The following is a 20292-nucleotide window of genomic DNA, read 5'->3' as shown; positions in this document are numbered from 1 at the left end:
GTACACCGCTGGACAGCTTTTAAATGGAGGATGTAATACATATTTTAACTTACAGGACTTCTAGCATGTTCACACTTCCAAAATATAAAAAAATGAGAGAGGAAAAGAAAAACATAATTTAAATTCTCTACAGGCTTTCTATTCAAGAGTGTTTTGTTTGTTTCTTGGTTAACTTGAGGTGAGAGAGATGGCTATGGCTGCATTACCTAGTTTGCTCCTGGTTCCTGTTATGTCTCTCCTGTGGTATAAGCATCTTTTTATGCTTACTGAGCTTCTAAGTTTCAAACATATGCTACTATAAAGTTGCATTTTACATTTGTGATCTTTGATATTATATATTCATGATTATTTTAGACAATGATGTACAATTTGATGTACTCTATGGATGATCTAAGTGAGTAATCTGCAACCATTGTGGCACCAGGGACCGGTTTCATGAAAGACAATTTTTCCATATACTGGGGTTTGGGGGGTGGGGGTGGGACAAGGAGGCAGAGCTCAGGTAGTGATGTGAGTAATGGGGAGGGACTGGTTTCATACACAATTTTTCCACAGATAGGAGGTGGGAGAGGAGAATGGGATCTGACAGGAGATGGAGCTCAAGCCGTGATGAAAGTGATAGGGAGCAGCTAGAAATACAAGTAAGCTTCGCTGGCTCCCCTGCCCTTCATTTCCTGCTGTGCAGCTCAGCGTTCCCTCCCCCCTCCTCCCTCCCCCCACCCCCCACACCCCTCTCCCCAGCACTGGCAGTGGGGCAAGCAGTGGAGGGAGGGATGGGCAGGTGGCAGAGCTTAGGTGGCAATGCTGTGCAACCCAGCCCAGGGGTTAGGGACTGCAGAGCTAAGTGTTATTCAAGGCTAGTTTGGATTATGTTTATTTTTAACTGTGTATTCTGACTTTAGCCTCTGACCATCACGTCACATATAATGTTTTGTTTCTATTTTAAAATTTGAATATAATGACAATAATATGATTTCTATATGTGAACTCTTCTGAATACCCTCTAAAGAAGATTAGTTTATTAATCTATTATTAATTTGTGTCAGTGTACATGTCAAGTAATAGTACCAATTTATCCAGTTTTATCTAGTTTTTTGTTCTGTTGTTTTTTTTTCAGTTTTGGGCTGCGGCCCGGTTTGAACCCACCACCTCCGATATATGGGGCGGGTGCCCTACTCCTTTGAGCCACAGGTGCCGCCCAGTTTTATCTAGTTTTTAACCTTATGTTTTGGAGCTGACCTTTTAGCACTAGGAAGTAGTGTACTATTTTTTTATTTATTTGGAAAATGGATTAGCCTTTTTTTATACTAAAAAGTCATGCTTATCATTAAAAAATTTAGACAATATGGAAAATCATGAATAAGAAAATAAAAAAAATTAGCTGTCTGTAATTTAAAGGTTGAAAGGAATACTAAAACTTCATGTTTTGTTTTCATTACACTTAAACATTTTCTACCCCAAGTTAAACAAACATTAACCCTTTGGCACTGAGAGATGGTATTTTCCAATGCCTTTAACATTGTGCAGTAGCTCAGGGGTTTTCTCCAGGCTGACAGCAGCATCTGGGAACTAAGCGCCAAGGAGTATATTTTTAGTGCCTTTTTTTTCCTATAATAATGTCATGATGAAGTGTGTATCTTAAACCTTAGTTAAACAGTTACATTTAAATGTCTAGGGTTTTTTTCCCCCAACATTTATTAGCTTCTTATTTCCTATTTGAAAGGTGTAGTTGGTATATGTTATGTACCAAGAAAATATTTGGTATAGAAAGATTTTAAAAACAAATAATGGACTTTCAGTTTTAGCTCTAAAGTATAAAACATGGAATTTGATGCTTCTATTCTCACAATGAGAAAAAGCTGAACAGATTGAAAATCATGATTTTTCTTAGACCTATCAGACAATTGAGGTCACAGAACAAAGTGCCACCTAAAATCAGAGAGAAAAAGGAATACAGTGAAGATCAGCCAAAGCAGAAGATACTAGAGCCATGGCTGGTAGAATATGTAAGTTGTCATTCTGATGAACTGCATAAGGTGAAGTGCAGACTATTTTGAAAGTGAGAAAAATTTGCTTACATTGCCTTGGGGACTCCCCCACTTTCAAGGAAATTACTCCAGGTACTTCAGGTTCTTTTGTGAAAATCTATGAAAAATCTCCTAGAGTTTTTGTTAGGAATAGAACAGAAGTAGCCATTTTGCAGTCTGCCCAAAGCATTCTTTAGCAGACTATTTTGAAAGTGAAAAAAATGTGCTTGCTTTGTCTTGAGGACTCCCCCACTTTCATGGAAATTACTCTAGAACTTTAGGTTCATTTGTGAAAATCTATGAAAAATCCCCTAGAGTTTTTGTTAGGAGTAGGACAGAAGTATCCATTTTTCAGTCTGCCCAAAGCATTCTCATTAACAAAGGCCTACTCTTAAAGGGGAAAATGATGCCAGAGCCTTATCCGACCCAAAGGAAGGACAGTTAGCCATCTCTAGCCTTCTCTAGCCTTCTTGTCTCACATGCTGGTGGGCAAAAAAAGCTGACAAACACTCAAGGAGATCACAGCACTGGACTCAGGCCCACTAAAAGACTGAGGTTTAATCAAAGGTTATATATGGCTGGTCCAAGTGCAATGGTATTTACAACTAATTGGTCATAACCAGTTATGGATTCCTTTGTTCCTTCTCCACTCACACTGCTTCACTTGACTAGCCTAAAAAAAAAAGAGAGAGAGAGGGCGGCGCCTGTGGTTCAAAGGAGTAGGGTGACGGCCCTATATGCTGGAGGTAGCCCAGCCCCAGCCAAAAACTGCAAAAAAAGAGAAAAAGGGTTATAGGATGCCTTCCTTCCCCATATTTCACCACCTCATCAGCAAGTCTCCCCTGTAATAAAAGTGGATTATTTAAGTGATTTGTAGGAAAAACTAAAGATAACTAAGGATAAAAACAAGGATGCTACAGAAAACTGAAGCATCTGGCACTTATAGGTATAGCAGACATTAAACACAGCCCAGCTCCTAGCCACATTAACTTAAAGCCTCACACTAGAGGTCTGTTTACCTTAATTCCTGTCACCCAATACATCATGTCCAGCTTTAAACAAACAAACAAACAAAACAATAAGGCATTTTTAAAAGCAAGAAAAAACAGTCTGAAGAGACAAAGCAAGCATTAGAGCCAGATTCAGACACAGGCTGTTCCTGAATTACAAACATCCTACTGACATTCAACTCAGACTTACAAACAAAGGCCATTAGAGTAAGTCCTCAAGTTACAAACATCCTACTGATATTCAACTCACTTAGAAATGAAGGCTATTACAGGTAATAGGTAAATGTACCTGTTCCAACTTACATACAAATTCAACTTAATAACAAACCTACAGAACCTTGTAACCCGAGGACTGCCTGTATATGCAATTCCAAAATTGATTTTGGAATTATCAGATAGAAATTTGAAATAGCCATAATTAATATGGCAAGGACTCTAGTGGAAAAAGTAACATGCAGGAACAGATGAGTAACGCAAGGAGAGAGCTGGCAACGCTCAAGAAAGAATCAAAAAGAAATACTAGAAAGCACTATAACAAAAATGAGCTTTTGATGGGCTCATCAGTAGTCTGGATGCAACTGAGGAAAGACTGAGCTTGCGTATAGCTCGATAGACACTTCCCAAACTAAAATGCAAACAGGAAAAGTAATAATTAGGAAAAGAATAGAATATCCAATAACTGGGACAATTTGAAAAGGTGTAATATATGCATAATTAAATATCAAATTGAGAAAAAAGAGAGAACAGAGCAAACATAGTTGAAGTACTTAATGCAAGACAACAAAACACAGGTCTTGGAAACTCAGAGAACACTAAGTAAGGTAAGCAAATACTAAAAGTCTTCACCTACATAGGTCATATTTACATTGCAGAACACCAAAGACAAAGAGAAAATCTTGAAAGAGGGCAGGAAAAAACACCTTACCTATAGAACAAAGATGAGAGTAACAAAACTTTTTCTCAGAAACTCTTCAAACAGGAGGAGAATGGAGTGAAATAGTTAGTGTTGAAAGAAAAAATACCACCAACCTAGGCTTCTTCTTTATCTAGTGAAATTATCCTTCAAAAGTCAGGGTGAAATAAAGACTTTTTCAGACAAATAGTGCTGAAGAAATTTGTTGCTGTAGACCTGCCGTCCAAGAAATATTAAAAAAAGTTTTTTAGGGCGGTGCCTGTGGCTCAGAGGAGTAGGGCACTGGCCCCATATGCCAGAAGTGGCAGGTTCAAACCAAGCCCTGGCCAAAAACTGCAAAAAAAAAAAAAAGTTTTTTAGAGAAAAGGGAAGTGATAGAAGTCAGATACCTAAATCTATATAAAGAAAGAGAAAAGCATGGGGGAAGGAATAAAGGCTTAAAACATTTATTTTTTTAATTCTAATTTAATCTAATAGCCTTTTGTCCAGAATAATAAAGATTTACAATGTACTGGGTGATTATAACATATGGATAAGTGAAATGAATGTTAGTGATATTTTAAGAGATGAAAAAGAGGAATTGTGAGTGTTTAGTATAATGTACCTGGACTAAAGGTGAAGTGATACAACATTACTTAAAATGGATTTAGATTAAATGCACTTGGCAAATCCTAGGGCAAACACAAAAAAATTTTTTTGAAGAACTATAATATGATAAGAGAGAAAATGAGATTACATAAAATATTCAATTAAAGCTAAATAAAGCGTGGGAGGCACCTGTGGTTCAAAGGAGTAAGGCACCGGCCTCATATACTGGAGGTGGTGAGTTCAAACCCGGCCCTGGCCAAAAACTGCAAAATAAATAAATAAAATTTAAAAAGCTAAAAAAAAAAAAGCAGAAGAAAGGTAGATAAAAGGAAAATATAACAAATAGAAAACATTTATACATATAATAGATATTCAACAATGTTAATCACTAAATGTGAATGGTATGAATACACTACTTAAAAGATAGATTGTTGGAGTGTATTAAAAAAGATCTAACTGTATGTTGTCTATAAGAAACCCACTTTACGTATGAAGTTGTGAATTGATTACAAGTAAAGGGATGTTAAAAGATATACATGGTTGGGGACGGTACCTGTGGCTCAAAGGAGTAGGGCCTCGGCCCTGTGTACCAGAGGTGGCAGGTTCAAACCCAGCCCTGGCCAAAAACTGCAAAAAAAAAAAAAAAAAAAGAAGATATACCTGGTCTCACTGATCAAAAGAAAGCTAGAATAGCTGTGCAAAGAAAATGTTAGGGCTAAAGAGAGGCATTATATAATGTCAACAGGATCATTTTGGAAATGTAGCAATCCTTAACATGTATGAACTTAACAAAGAGGTAAAAAAATTCATGAAGCAAAACTGATAGACCATGAGGAGAAATAGACAAATCTATCATAATTGGAAATTTCAACTCCTTTTTCTGTATTTGATAAATCCAGAAAAGAGAAAGCCAATAAAGATATAGTTGAACTGAATTACCATCAATCAACCTGATTGAATTTATATAGGGCTTTATTCAACAACAATAGAATACATGTTCTTCTCAAGCTTACATGGAACATTTATTAATTAGATTACATTTTGGGCCACACAACACACCTGAGCAAACTTAAAAGTGTAAATCATACAAAGTATGCTCTTAGACCACAATGGAATTAAGCTAGAAATCAGCAACAACAACAAAAAAAACTAGGAAATTTCAAATATTTAGAGATTAAATTGCACACTTCTAAGCAACACATAGGTCAATGAAGGCTAAAGAGTAATTTAAAAATATTTTGAAAACTGTCATTATAGAGCAGTATACCTTAATGTATACATACAAGTGGAAAGACAATTTAAAAATTGAGATATGCAGCAAAAGTAGGCTTAGGAGAAAATTTATAGCATTAACTGCATATATTATAAAAGAAAGAAGATCCAAATTCAATAATCTAAACTTCCATTTTAGGAAACCAGATAAAAGAAATGATAACAATGAGAATACTGATCTATGAAGTTGAAAACAAGAAATCAGTAGAAAAAATTCACAAAACCAAAAATTTCCCATTTCTTTGACAAGACCAATAAAAATTAATGAACTTGTAACAGGGCAAACCAAGAGGAAAAAAGAAAAGACACAAATTACCAATGTCAGAAATGAAAGAAGAGCCATCATTACTCTATAGATATTAAGGAGACAATAAACTTAAATGGACCAATTTCTTGAAAGGCACAACTGTCAAAACCCACACAGGAATAATAATCTGGTTAGACTTATACACATTTAAAAAATTAAACTACCAAAACTGGATAAGAAGGATATAAGAAAAGAATTACAGGCTAATATTCCTTATGAATATGGATGGGAAAATTCTTAGTAGATTGCTAGCAAACTGAATTCAACAATACATTAAAAAGATCATAATCAAGTAGGATTTATCACTGTGATGCAAGAATGGTTCACCACATGCAACTTGTGAAATGGCATACACCACATTAAATAGAATGAATAAAAAAATTACATGCTCTTCTCATTAGATGCAAAAAAATACCAGTTAACAAGTTTCAACATTTTTGTATGATTAAAAACTTTCAACAAGTGTAGTATAGAAGAAATGTACTTCAACATAATAAAGGCCATATATGACAACTACCAACTAACATCATGCTCAACGGTGAAAATTTGAAAGCTTTTCATCTAAGATCAGGGATAAGAAAAGGACACCCACTGTTTTCCTCTAAGATCAAGAGTAAGACAAGGGTGCCTACTCTCACCGCTTCTACTCAACATAGTACTGGAAGTCCTAGCCAGAGTGTCTAGGCAAGAGAAAGAAATCAAAGGCAACTAAACTAGAAAGAAGTTAAATTATCTGTGTTTGCCATGATACAATTTTAGAAAACCCTTAAAGATGGCACCAAAAATCTGTGAGAACTAATAAATGAAGGCACTAAAGTTGCAGGGTACAAAATGCAACAAAAATCAGTCACATTTCTATATACTAATAATAAACTATCTGAAAAAAGAGATAAACATTCCCATTCACAGTAGCATCAAGAACAATTTAAAAAGGCAAATACTCTATGATCTCCCTTGTATATGGAATCTTATAAAGTTGAACTCATAGAAATAGAGTAGAATGAAGGTTGCCATAGGCTAAGAAATGGGGGATAAAAAGGATGTTAGTAAAAGGGTACAAACTTTCAGTTATTAGTACTACATATAAGATGAAGGTGGTCTGGGGATCTATTAGTAATGTACACTATTATGATTATAGTTAATGCTGTATTATATATTTAAGCCCGTATCTCTTATGCTAAGAGAATAGCAATAAAACAAAAAAATTAAAAAAGAACTAATAATAATGAACTTCCAAATATGAAAATGCCAGGCTCAGATGGTTTCAGTGGTGAATTCTACCAAACATTTAATGAAATTATACTAATTCTCTATCTCTTCTAGAAATTCTAGAAAATAGAACCAGAAGGAACATTTCCTAACTCATTCTATGAAGCCAGGAATGCCCTATTACCAAAACCAGATAAAGACATTTATAGTTTCCAAGGAAGGAAAACTACAGACCAAAAACTTCAGAATATAGATGCAAAAATCCTCAACAAAATATTACCAAATTGAATCCCACAATGTACAGAAGGAAACATACATTATAAAGAAGTGGAATTTATTCCAGGTATACAAAGTTGGTTTAGCATTCAAAAATCACTTAATGTAATCCATTGCATCAACAGGCCAAAGGAACAAAATGTATGTTGAATCAAGTGAGGCAGAGAACATATTTGACAAAATAAAACACCAATTTATGATAAGAAATCTCAGCAAACTAAGAATAGAGGGAAATTTCCTCAATTTGATACAGAATATCTACCAAAAACCCCTCCAACTGATGTCTTACTTAATAGTGACAAATTGGATGCTTTCCTGCAAAGATTGGAAACAGGAAAGGATGCCCCCTCTCACCACTTTTTTCAACATCATGTTGGAATTTATAGCTAGTGCAATAAGACAAGAAAAAGATTGAAAGGCATACAGATCGGGAAGAAAGAAATACAGCTGTCTTTGTTCACAGATGACAGTATTACCTGGGTAGGAAATCCCAAAGAATCAACCAATGAAACCTTTTGGAATTTATAAGCAATTATAACAGTACACAGGATATAAAGTTAATATATCAAAAGGCAATTGCTTTCCTATCTAGCAGGAATGAAAAATGGGAATTTAAAATCAAGAACACTTTGTATTAGAACTAGGGTGTATTTTGAAAAGTAATAGAATATTGATTACCTGCAGTGAAAGATTTTAAGAGCATTAGTGAAATGAAATTGAACACACAAATTGTGTTGCCTTAATTAAAAACAGCTATGTTTTGGTGGTTAGATTCTACTCAAAGCAATAACCACCACCAAAAAGAAAAAATCTGTTTGGGCAATCATTATACTGAAATGTGAGTGAAAGTGAATAAAATGTATAATAGATCCTTGCTCTGCTATGAAATATTGTTAAAGATACATCTTTATTGTTTAAAGTGATGTCTTTATATATGCAATTAAATTAGCAATTTAATACCATATGTTTCCTTTGTTAGGAAGTTTATATGTCTGTTTAGAAAATGTGCTTTTGCAAAAATAAATAAATAAATAAATAATAAAAAAAAGGAAATGTGCTTTTGCTATCCTATGTTTGGAAACAGAGCTTTGAAACAAGCTTGTTTTCTAGGAAGAATTCTTACAGGGAGCTGGGAAGTAGTGGAAACATCCTAAGATGCTAGTGAAGGGCGATTCCTCTTCTATTGTGTTCATACTGCCTAAGAGTGAGTAGCTAGTATGTCTTATTCTTACATTCCTACCTTGTTGAGAAAGGCCGTCCATAGCAGACAGTGCTATATATTTAATTACTTAATCAGAACTACATCTAGCAATCACAGCTATCTTAAGTCATACTAAAGATGGAAGCAAAGATGAACGGAACAGGTATAGCAACTTTGAAAATTGAAAATAGACTCAAAAGGTCAGGCGCAGTGGCTCACACCTGTAATCCTAGCACTCTGGAGGCCAAGGTGGGTGGATTGCCTGAGCTCTCGAGTTGGAGACCAGCCTAAAATAGCCAGGTGTTGTGGTGGGTACCTATAGTCCCAGCCACTATAGGCAGCTGAGGCAAAAGAATTGCTTGAGCCCAAGAGTTTGAGTTTGCTGTGAACTATGATGCCACAGCACTCTACCGAGGTCGATAAAAAAAAAAAAAGACTCAAAAGATCCTCCTAGGTCAGGGGTTCTTAAACTTTGGCATATATCATAATCCCCTAGCGGATTTATTAAAACAGATGACCACTTTCTGAGTTGTTGATTTAGTAAATCTGGGGTGGAACCTGAGAATTTGATGTCTAACAAGATGGTGCTGATCCTGAGACAACAGTTTTGGAACCACTACCCTAGATCTTCACAATAAACACTGATGAGGAAAACCAGTAGAAAATATTCTGTGTGTCTGAATTTCTAAGAGATGTATTTAGTTCTTGTTTAAATTGACATCTTATTATTTATAACTTTTAATATGCTTATTTCTGTTTGGGCTACCTATGTATTATTGAGTTAATAACTTAGTAATTAAAGCCTGGGTTCTTTGCTACCTAATGAGAACAGTGCCATCTAGAGGCATTAGCCTAAAGGGCCACCACAGGGCCAAAGGACGCTATGGTTTCTAGAGGGGGTGTAAAGACAATTCTTCATCATCATCAAGAATGTACTGAAGGTTATTGTGTGTGGTGCTGCAAGGGGAGAATACAGAGAGATAGACATGCCAGTCTTCACCTTCTAGGTTAGTGATCTGTGTTCTGAGTAGCCCAAAAGTTCTGTGAAAGTTAAATGGGGCTCTGGGTCTTACTGGTCCCCCATTCAACCAAAATAGCGCTACTGTCATCTGTTCTACATTGTGGAGATGATGCTTACAAATATGTGCTATAATAGATAGCTTTTGATAGACAGGACAGATGTATTATTCATCAACCAAGATTATTGTACTAAGGTACTGCTTTTCTGACTTCCAAACTATGATGTGAAAAAATATATAATCATTGAGAGAAAGAGCATAAACTGTAGCCACACCTCAAATGTTGAAAGTGTGTGTGAACAGTTGGAAATAATATTCTAGTTGCACCACATTATCACAATCATAAATTGAATATAATTGGGAGAGCACATGTTCAACAACGTCAGAGGGGATGGTTCAAGAACAAGAGTGTGAAAAGAAAACTTGAGGAATTAGAAGTAGATGCTGTTTTCTGGCTTTGATTTAGAGTCAGCTTACTTGATGGGAGATCTTATTTCAAGTCATTTGTTCAGAAAATATAGGGCAGTGCCTGTGGCTCAGGGAGTATGTTGTCAGCCCCATATACCGGAGGTGATGAGTTCAAACCCGGCCCCTGCCAAAAACTGCAAAGAAAAACACAAAGAAATATGTCTATCCTGTTTTCTGGCTTTGATTTAGCATCAGCTTACTTGATGGGAGATATTATTTCAGTCATTCGTCCTGAAAAATATAAAATAAAACCTACAAATCAGGCTGGTTTGGTTTTAGAAGGTAAAAACATTACCTAAAAAAAGTTATACAATCTTGCAACTAAGTTGTGAGTTTGAGTGATGCTTGTCCAGAGAAATAATAAACTACTCCAACTTTCCCTCTTGTCAGGACTGGGAATGGCAGAGGAGCATGGAGGTAAGATGGAATTATTAGAAGAGCCCCGGCCCAGGATAATCAGGCAATCAAATCTAAGGGCTCCCGGTCACTAGAAATGAAAGCAAGTAAGTCTCTACGTTGGAAGAAGCAGAAAACCAAAGAGCAGACCAGGAGAAGTTAGGAGTTAAGCAAGTTTCGGGGCTTGCACTGAAGTTCATGGCCTATAACATAGGTCAGATCGTGCTGTCCCTGTCTTTGCAATCCATAGGTATCTTCTTACTGATCATGGGACAGAGTACAGAGTCCTGGGCATGCCGTTCAGGTCTTACTTCATCTACACTCAGTCTTCCTTTCTAACCTTATTGCTCCACCTCTTCCTATAACCACAAGTAGCCATAGGACTCGAGGCAGTTTCCAAAACAATACCTGACACTTTCTATGCCTTTGGCTTTTATTGTACAACCTGCTCTCCTTGCTAAATTTCTCTCCTGTTTCCTGTATTTCTCCTATTGAAGAAGCAGATCCCTGGCTTTAGTCAAGTGGAAAGCATAATTTGGTAACCCTGTTTTATTTTAGAAGACATATACTTGGAGTTTACAAAACTTTTGCTTTTTAAGTAAGATAGCAGTATTAAATAGAACGCTTATCTGTCTCCCCTCACTGTGATACACACTGGGAGAGCTAACAGAGTTGCACCAGTTTTTAGATACAGGGAGCTTACAGGATACTTAGGAAGCTGGGGACCGATGACCCTAAACTATGAAAGCATGCTTTCACATCAGCTTAGTGAACTTTCAGGACAGTTGTGAAAGGACAGCCTTTTAGATCAGTGGATTAAGTAAGCTTAAAGAGTTAGGGACCATAGTTCTCATCCATCTGCTTCACTGATGTTTAGCATGAACTCAGAAAGGTCCTTTGAGGCTTCCGTGTTCTGTGTGAGTAATAAATAAATCAATGGTGGTTTTTCTCAGTAAAAATAGATGTAAAATAGATAGGAAGAGCATATTAAAGCATTCCTATTGTTTAAAGTCTATTTTGAGAATTTTTTAAAAACATTAAAAAGTAGTTGTATAATAGTCCCAGATCCTGTTACTCACAATTGACTGTTAACACTGCCATAATTACTTGTATATTTTTTGTTAATAGAATAAATGAAATGAGACTATACAGAAAAGTTTTCATGTTTGTATCCCATTTCTGGTTCTACACTCATGAATGTACTGCATGTCTCTTTTTATATTTTTTTGTTATGTATGATAAACAACATATGATTTTGTTTTGTGTGTTTTAAATTTAAGGAGTGAACTATATTTTTGTCTTGTTCAAAGCATTCCTTAAAATATGAAATACCATTTCTAGTCTTTTAATTTTCACATACAAGTTGTTTAACTAAAGTTATTATTAAGGGGCAGCGCCTGTGGCTCAAGGAGTAGGGCACGGGCCCCATATACCAGAGGTGGCAGGTTCAAACCTGGCCCCGGCCAAAAACTGCGAAATAAATAAATAAATAAAGTTATTATTAAGACATAGCTTTGAAGTAATGATGAGGCCCAGGATGGAAGAGTTTAGTGGTTGAGCAGATTCTGGTGTGAGATGTAGAGTGTTACTGTCTGCAGACTCAGTCCCACGAGAAGCTCGTGTAGGGCTGATGTCCAGTCTTAGCAGTTCTGTGGTCATCGATGACTTGTAATTACTGTTTGTGTGAAAGTAGTTAAACTCATGCATTTGTATTCAATGTATAGCTAGATATACATATATAGGAATAATAAATATATAGTTAAATTTAAACTAGTATGCTTGGATTCAAATATGTAGTTAAATTTATATATTTATAGTAATGTTCATATATTAAGAATATCTTAGGCCAGGTGTGGTGGCTCATGCATGTAATCCTAGCACTCTGGGAGGCCAAGATGGGTGAACTCCTTGAGACCAACTCAAGCCATATTGAGACCATGTCTGTACTAAAAACAGAAAAACTGAAGTAAGAAGACTACTTGGGCCCATGAGCTGGAGGTTGTTGTGAGCTATGATGCCATGGCATTCCTCTCAGGGTGCCAGAGTGAGATTCTCTCTCTCAAAAAAAAAAAAAGATACCTTCTAGTTATTTATCTTGGGTAACCTGGAGGAAGATCAAGTATGTTTTGTGAATCCAAAGGGGTATTACCTTTCTCCTGTGATTCAATAAAACCTGTTCTTGGCTCAGCACCTGTGGCTCAAGTGGCTAAGGTGCCAGCCACATACACCTAAGGTGGCGGGTTTAAATCCAGCCTAGGCCTGCCAAACAACAATGACAGCTGCAACCGAAAAAAAATAGCCAGGCGTTGGGACAGCACTCTACCCAGGGGGACAGCTTGAGGCTCTATCTTAAAAAAAAATAATAAAAAAAATAGCCAGGTGTTGTGACAGCACCTTACCCAGGGGGACAGCTTGAGGCTCTGTCTTAAAAAAAAAATAAAATAAAATAAAACCTATTCTTTACTTAAGCAAAATGCTTGAGAAACTTTAGTATTTTATAATCGTGTTTTTATCCATGTCTATTTCCTCTTATTAGACTATGACCTTCTTGAATCAAAGGTATATTATATTTTTATCTGTATTTTTAATACTGCCAAGAACCAATTAGTCACTGTTTTTCTTCAGAGTAGTCAATTTAGTTCATATAAAATGGAAGAAAATAGTAATTGTCAGATTTACCTGTATCCAGAGGCTATAAGTGATGCACAATATTTTAATTTAAAATTGTCAACAATTTTAATAACTGGAGCAATAAATTTGAACAATTAGATGAAAAGTAAATGTGATTCACTGGTATTATTTAGTTTCTTTATGAACTACTTCAGAACCGATTCTAGATCCATTTGAAATAAACTCTAGAATTGATGGAGAGCCATGAAGTGAATCTAATAACAGATGTGTCTGAAAAATAGGGTCAAGTTCTCAAAGGGAATTGTCAGTATCATATTTAGGGCCACTTATTGGTAATGATATGGTGAATTGGTTTATCTATCAATTCAGACAGTTCTGAACAGTTCTCGATTTCGAAATAGATTATGTTCCAAATGTGCGTAGTTAATTGTAACTTGGCATACATTTTCCCTATAGGGAGAAGGGTGTAAATAAATAAAGCCAAGCATATAGTCTCTTAACCTTTCATTTTTGCTAGGAAAATAACCTATTTTATTTGCTAATAAAATTAAAAATGGTAGCATATTTAAAATTTCTATCTTTATGTAACAGAAAGTACTTTTCCCATTAATCTCATTACTTTAGTAAGTACTAACAAGTAGTATATATATCTTGGAAACCTACTAAGCACTTTTCATAGGTAAAGTCAGATCTACCTCTGAAATATTCTGAATTATAATGTTCTTTAAAGTTTAACTGATATATAACGTTTTAGGGCTTTATTTATGGTGTTGGTGAATTTTGAATGTTTAGTGTATTTAGTTCATTTTCTTTCTCTTTGCTTTAACCATGTAAATGTGCTTGGTATATATCTGGGGGAGGACTTAAATGACAAGAATTGAAATGACAGCAATTTTATTTCAGAGAGCTTTTATTTATCAGACAGCTTATGCCGGGCACTTATGCAGTAGCCTCAGGACTCTGACATCATCATCTCTACCTTATAGATAAGGAAACTGAAGCATATGTTAAAGGATTTGCCCAAGTCACACAGGTTGGAAAGTGCTGAGCTGGGGTTTAGAACCAGATTTATTTTATCTCCAATGCCCTTGATTCTTGTTCTACAACTACTATCTCAGTGAAAGGAATACTTGGACATTTTGAAACACTGTATGTAGAAAAAGAAGTCAATAAACAAATATTGTTGGTGTCATATCACAGAATGTTATGATCCCTTTGGGGTAGAGTGATTTGAGAAGTAGGGTATAAACCATTTAAACCTGAATATAACATTTAATGAATAAAAATGTGAATCTGTAGTCATTAAAAGCCCCAGCAGAATCAGGTTCTGGATTCTGTCTCCTTGCAGTTCTGTTTTATGCTAACTTCCTTATTAGACAGAGAGTGAATTCTGGGCTGACCAGAGGAGAAGGGTTAGGCCAGAACATGTCTTACCTGGGGAAGTAGCAATACCTTGGAAATGGCAAGGGAGGCTCGTTGATTCATGACTTTGGGAGGCAGAGATAAGCAAGACATCAATTGTAAAGTAGGAGCAAATTAGGAGTAGTAGGGTGAGATCAACAGAAGATGTGGAAGCCGAAAGGAAGGCTGCGTTACTCCCACATAATAAATCATGAACAGGATGATACTTGCTGTAAGTCTGAAAGATGACTAGGACTTAGACTAACAGAGATGAGCACTGAAGGGAAAAACGTGTGCGGACAGAACTGAAGAGCAGTCCTTCACGAGGCGTTTGGAGCTCTTGAACGCGCCACACTGATCACAATTTGTAATCCCTACCCTGCAGGAGTCATGAGAGCAAAAACATTAGTGTTGCAGTTTTCAAATTTTAGGAAGCAATTGACTACCTTGTGATATCTTGAAATATTCCATCTTGCCACTGGGTCATATGTATGTTCATAGGGAAAACCTACTGACGTTTTCTTTTTTTTTTTTTTTTGAGACAGAGTCTCACTACATCGCACCCAGTAGAGTGCTGTGCCGTCACAGCTCACAGCAACGTCAAACTCTTGGGCTTAACCAATTCTCTTGCCTCAGCCTCACAAGTAGCTGAGACTATAGGTACCTGCCACAACACCCAGCTAGTTTTTGTTGTTGTTGTTTTTGTTGTCATTGTTGTTTAGCAGGCCAAGGCTAGGTTTGAACCTGCCAGCCCCAGTGTATGTGGCCCAGCACCCTAGCCATTGAGCTACAGGCATGGAGCCCCCATTGATGTTTTCAGTATTAGAGTTGGTAGCATTCTTAGGAATCGTCTAGTCAGTTCATGTTTTCACTCAACAATAACATTGCCTGTGTACTCGTCACAGAGGACACAGATGAGAGATGGGCCTTGTCCTTAAGGAACTAAGACCCTAAGAGAGGAAATAAACACATAAAACAAGTTTGATAAAGTGCTATGATAAAAGAATTAAGCACTGTTTAAGTATTGAAGAGGGCTCATTCATTTTTCTTGAGGATTAGCTAGGTAAAGTTTTTACTCAATCTTGAAGAATCTGGAAAATAGTTTATTTGTGACAACAAAGGAGAACATTTTAGGTCAGGACCTTGCTGATTAAGGGGAACAGTTTATAACATTTCTACTCAAGTTTTTTCAGTCTAAATTCTTTAAACAAAGAGTATCTCAAATAATAAAGCAGTGTCACAGACTTTCTTAGTTGCCTATTAACAATGTAGTTAGATGATATCTCAAAGTGGTTTTGATTTGTGTTTCTCTGATGATTAAGGATGATGAGCATTTTTTCATGTGTCAGGCCATGCGCCTGTCTTCTTCAAAGAAGTTTCTCTTCAAGTCCCTTGCCCACCTGATATGGGATCACTTGTTCTCTTGTTAATACATTTGAGTTCTCTGTGGATTCTGGTTATTAAACCTTTGTCGGAGACATAACCTACAAATATCTTCTCCCATTCTGAGGGCTGTCTGCTTGCTTTACTTACTGTGTTTTTGGCTGTGCAGAAGCTTTTTATTTTGATCAGGTCCCAGTAATGTATTTTGGATGTTGCTTCAATTGCCCAGAGGGTCCTCCTCTTAAAATATTTGCCCAGGCCAATTTGTTCAAGTGTTTTCCCTGTACTTTCTTCTAGCATTTTTATACTTGTTTCATGTCTTAAATTTAAATCTTTAATCCAGTGAGAGTCTATCTTAGTTAACGGAGGAAGGTGTGGGTCCAGATTCTGTGGAAAGGGGAGAGGGAGGGGAGGGGGGAGGATGGGTGGAGGGAGGGTAATTGGTGGGACCACACCTACGGTGCATCTTACAAGGGTACATGTGAAATCTACTAAATGTAGTATATAAATGTCTTAATAACTAAGAAAATGCCATGAAGGCTATATTAACCAGTTTGATGAAAACATTTCAAATTGTATATAAAACCAGCACATTGTACACCCCATGATTGCATTAATGTACACAGCTGTGATTTAATAAAAATATATATATATAAGTTAGCCTAAATCAGTGGTTCTCAGTATGTGGTCCTGGGATCAGCACATTAACATCTCCTGGAAACTTAGAAGTGTAAATTCTCAGGTCTCAACCCTGACCCACTGAATCAGAAACTCTGGTGGTAGGACCTATATTAATAAGCCTTCCAAGGGATTCTGGTGCAGGCAGAGCTGCTGGACTAAACCACATTAGTTCATTGAACAATTGACAGTTCATGGACTTGAAAGGAGGACAGAGAGACAGGATTTGCATGTAACTTCTTCCAGTTAAAGGCCTGTGACTGTTAGTAACATAATGTCTATGAGCATTGCTATCTTCACCTATGAAATGGAGCTAGTAATACTTTCTTTCAAAGGTTATTATGACTGATATACTTTGAGTATCTAGTGTTATAACTGGCACACTTTAGGCTTTTGATAAATGGTTACTGCTATTGTGACTGTTCATTTTTTTTAGGTATTTTAACAGTGGTTACACTCACTTATTGCATGAAAATATGCTCATATCTTTGCTTTTAGATGCAAATGCTCAAGACATCAAGGACATCTATGGACTGAATGGTCAAATAGAACACAAACTAGCTTTCCTGAGAACCCAGGTGCCAAGGGACATGAAGCTTGTGCTCATCGGCCATTCAGTCGGCAGCTATCTTGTTCTTCAGATGTTGAAGCGTGACCCTGAGCTTCCAGTAAGTATGTCTTGGGAGTGACTGAGAGCTTGATTGTGTGTTTCCTCCTCACCTTTCCTTTGCTCTTTTCTCTCTTGTTTACTTGATAAACAGAACCAAGAGGGGGATATCTGGCAGCTGCCTTTATCATTATGGCCATATTGCTGTGGGCCTATGTGAGTGTATGTTCATGAAGTTCCCATGAAATTCCAAAGACTTAATGCTGAAGGAGATAGGAATTTTCTGAATGAATGCCTTTGGATCTTGTGTTATCTGGAGTTTTTATGTTACATTTAACTTGCTATCTTTTGTGAAAAAGAATATCAACGGCCTAGATAAGAATCTTTATTGGGAGAACATTTTGCAAGTATTCATGCCTTCTTTCAAAAGCAAGGGGATTTATTATCTTCATCATCATTGTGTGTTGGCAAGCAGCTCTCCTTATGGATCACTTAATCTTTATTTAGTTGTAAGTCTGGATCTTTACCTGCTGTATAGCCTGGTTACCTTTTGGGGACATACATTTATTCATTTATTCCCAAATATTTATTGTATACCACTATGTGCCAGATATTAAATGAGGCACTAGAGACACAGAGACCTACTAAAAGTGCCCAGGGAAGTGCAAGAACTACAAGGGATTTAAAATAAAACAAAAATGTGTACTTTCACTAATGTGTACCATTGAAATGACCCATTGAGTGGATGCAATTCACAAAATAATTTCTTTATTCAACAAATACATATTAAGCCCTTGCCATATATCAGGCACTGTGCTATGCTTTGAGGATGTCCCAGTAAATAAGACAGTCTTTGAGGTAAGAGAGCCTGGAGTCTACTGGAGGAGACAACCAACAGGTGCTGCTGTCTGATGTAAGGACAGGGTGTGGGGAGCGTGGAGTGCTGTTTAATCTAGGAATCTGTAGCCAGGATAGGAATTATCCTTTCCTGGCCTCTTTGCCCTAGGAATTTGCAGTTTCTCACTTTGTATAACAAAAAGTCCAGCTTTCATATGAAAGCTATAACCTAATTATAGCCTAAGAATATGGGGATGGGGGAGGGGGAGGAGAGAGGAGGAGGGTGGATGGGTGGAGGGAGGGTGATTGAAGGGATCACCTCTATGGTTTATCTTACAAGGATACAAGTGAATCTTTCTAAAAGTAGAATATAAACATCTTAACACAATAAGAAAATGACATGAAGGCTATGTTAACCAGTTTGATGAAAACATTTCAAATTGTATATGAGAACACCACACTGTACCCCATGATTGCATTAATGTGCACAGCTATGATTTAATAAAAAAAAAAAAAATTTAAAAAAAAGTCTCTAATGGGCTCTTGAGTCTGTTCCTGTTCCTGACAGCTTTACATGCTTACTTCTTACAGTTGCCCTTGGGAAAAATACAACTGTAGCCTCCTTGGTTATGCTTTTATCACATCAAATGGAAGCTTTTAATTTTCTCTTACTGTTATAAAAAATGTATCTTTTCATTTCTAAATGTGAACTCAATGACTTAAAGATTGCAGTCCATTCATTGTCTTATTGTTTCTTCTCCACTGGGTTTTTAATCCCTAGATAAGGCATCTTAATCAAAAGCAAGCTTTCTTTTTGCTTTTAGCATTTTGCATGGCTTCTAATCTTTGTGCCTTTGAAATCTTCTTTGGTACTACGTACATGGCCACCGTCCTTCCAGTGTTCAGCCCTCCCTCTTTATTGGTTCTGCTATGAGGTCAGTTGCTATGAGCTCTGATGCTAGAACCAGGACACCTAGGTTCCAATACTTGCTATTGTTTTTTTTTTGTCTGTGTGACCTTGGACAAGTTACTGAGTCTCTACTCAGTTTCCTCATCTGTAAAACAGGGATAAATTATATGGTCTTCAAAGGATTTTGGTGAGGAATTATATAAAGTACTAAGAATGGCATCTGGAACCCAAAAGTTCCATACAGTAGGACCTCTGTAAGTTGACCTCACCCAAGGGACTGTAACAAACTGGTCAATATACGTAGGTGGTCAACATAAGGACCTAGGCCTCATCTCAAGGTCATCTTAAGAAGTGGTCAGTGTAGGGAAGTGGTCAACTATAGAGGCTGTACTATATTGGCCATCATTGTTGTTGTTGTTATTATGGAAATGACACTAGAATCTTGGCTCAGTCATTAACTACTGTATTAGTTATCTATTGGTGTATGTCAAATTGTCCCCAAACTTAACAATATAAAATGAGGTACCTTTATTCATTCACAGTTTCTGGTCAGAAATCTGGCCACAGCTTAGCTGGGTTCTATGCTTCAAGATCTCTCAGAAGATTATCATTAAGGTGTTTTCCAGGGTGGCAGTCTCATCTGAAGACTTGAATTGAGATGGATCTTCTTCCAAGTTCAATCACACGGCTACTGGCAAATTTACTTCCTGCAGTATTGTTGAACTGAGGACCTAAGGTCACCAATGCAGGAGGCCACCCTCTGTAGCATGTGCCCTCTAGGCCTGAGGTCACTAGTGCAGGAGGCCATCTCCATAGGATGTCCTCTCTAGGCCTGAGGTCACCAATGGCAGCAGGCCGCCCTCCTTAGCATGTGCTCTCTAGGTCTATGGTCACCAATGGCAGGAGGCCACCCTTTGTAGCATGTGCTCTCTAGGCCTGAGGTCACCAGTGCAGGAGGCCATCTCCATAGGATGTCCTATCTAGGCCTGAGGTCACCAATGCAGGAGACCACCCTCCTTAGCATGTCCTCTCTAGGCCTGAGGTCACCAATGCAGGAGGCCACCCTCCTTAGCCTGTCCTCTCTAGGCCTGAGGTCACCAATGCAGGAGGCCGCCCTCCTTAGCATGTCCTCTCTAGGCCTGAGGTCACCAACGGCAGG

At 37.1% G+C, this 20292-nt stretch overlaps 1 protein-coding gene across 2 annotated transcripts in view; it reads left to right on the top strand.

Moving 5' to 3' along the window:
• Positions 1-20292, top strand: part of LDAH (lipid droplet associated hydrolase) — a 132436-nt gene that overhangs the window by 28128 nt on the left and 84016 nt on the right. For both annotated transcript variants that reach the window (XM_012803725.2, XM_023511880.1), the window contains one exon: positions 17278-17447. In XM_012803725.2, the coding sequence (XP_012659179.1) occupies positions 17278-17447 (170 nt within the window). The remainder of the gene's footprint in view (positions 1-17277; positions 17448-20292) is intronic.

Source organism: Otolemur garnettii, unplaced genomic scaffold (assembly GCF_000181295.1).
Source record: "Otolemur garnettii isolate 467f Iridium unplaced genomic scaffold, OtoGar3 scaffold00022, whole genome shotgun sequence".
Lineage (NCBI taxonomy): Eukaryota > Metazoa > Chordata > Mammalia > Primates > Galagidae > Otolemur > Otolemur garnettii.
Note: the sequence above shows the minus strand (reverse complement) of the source record. Positions and strands in the feature narration are given on the sequence as shown.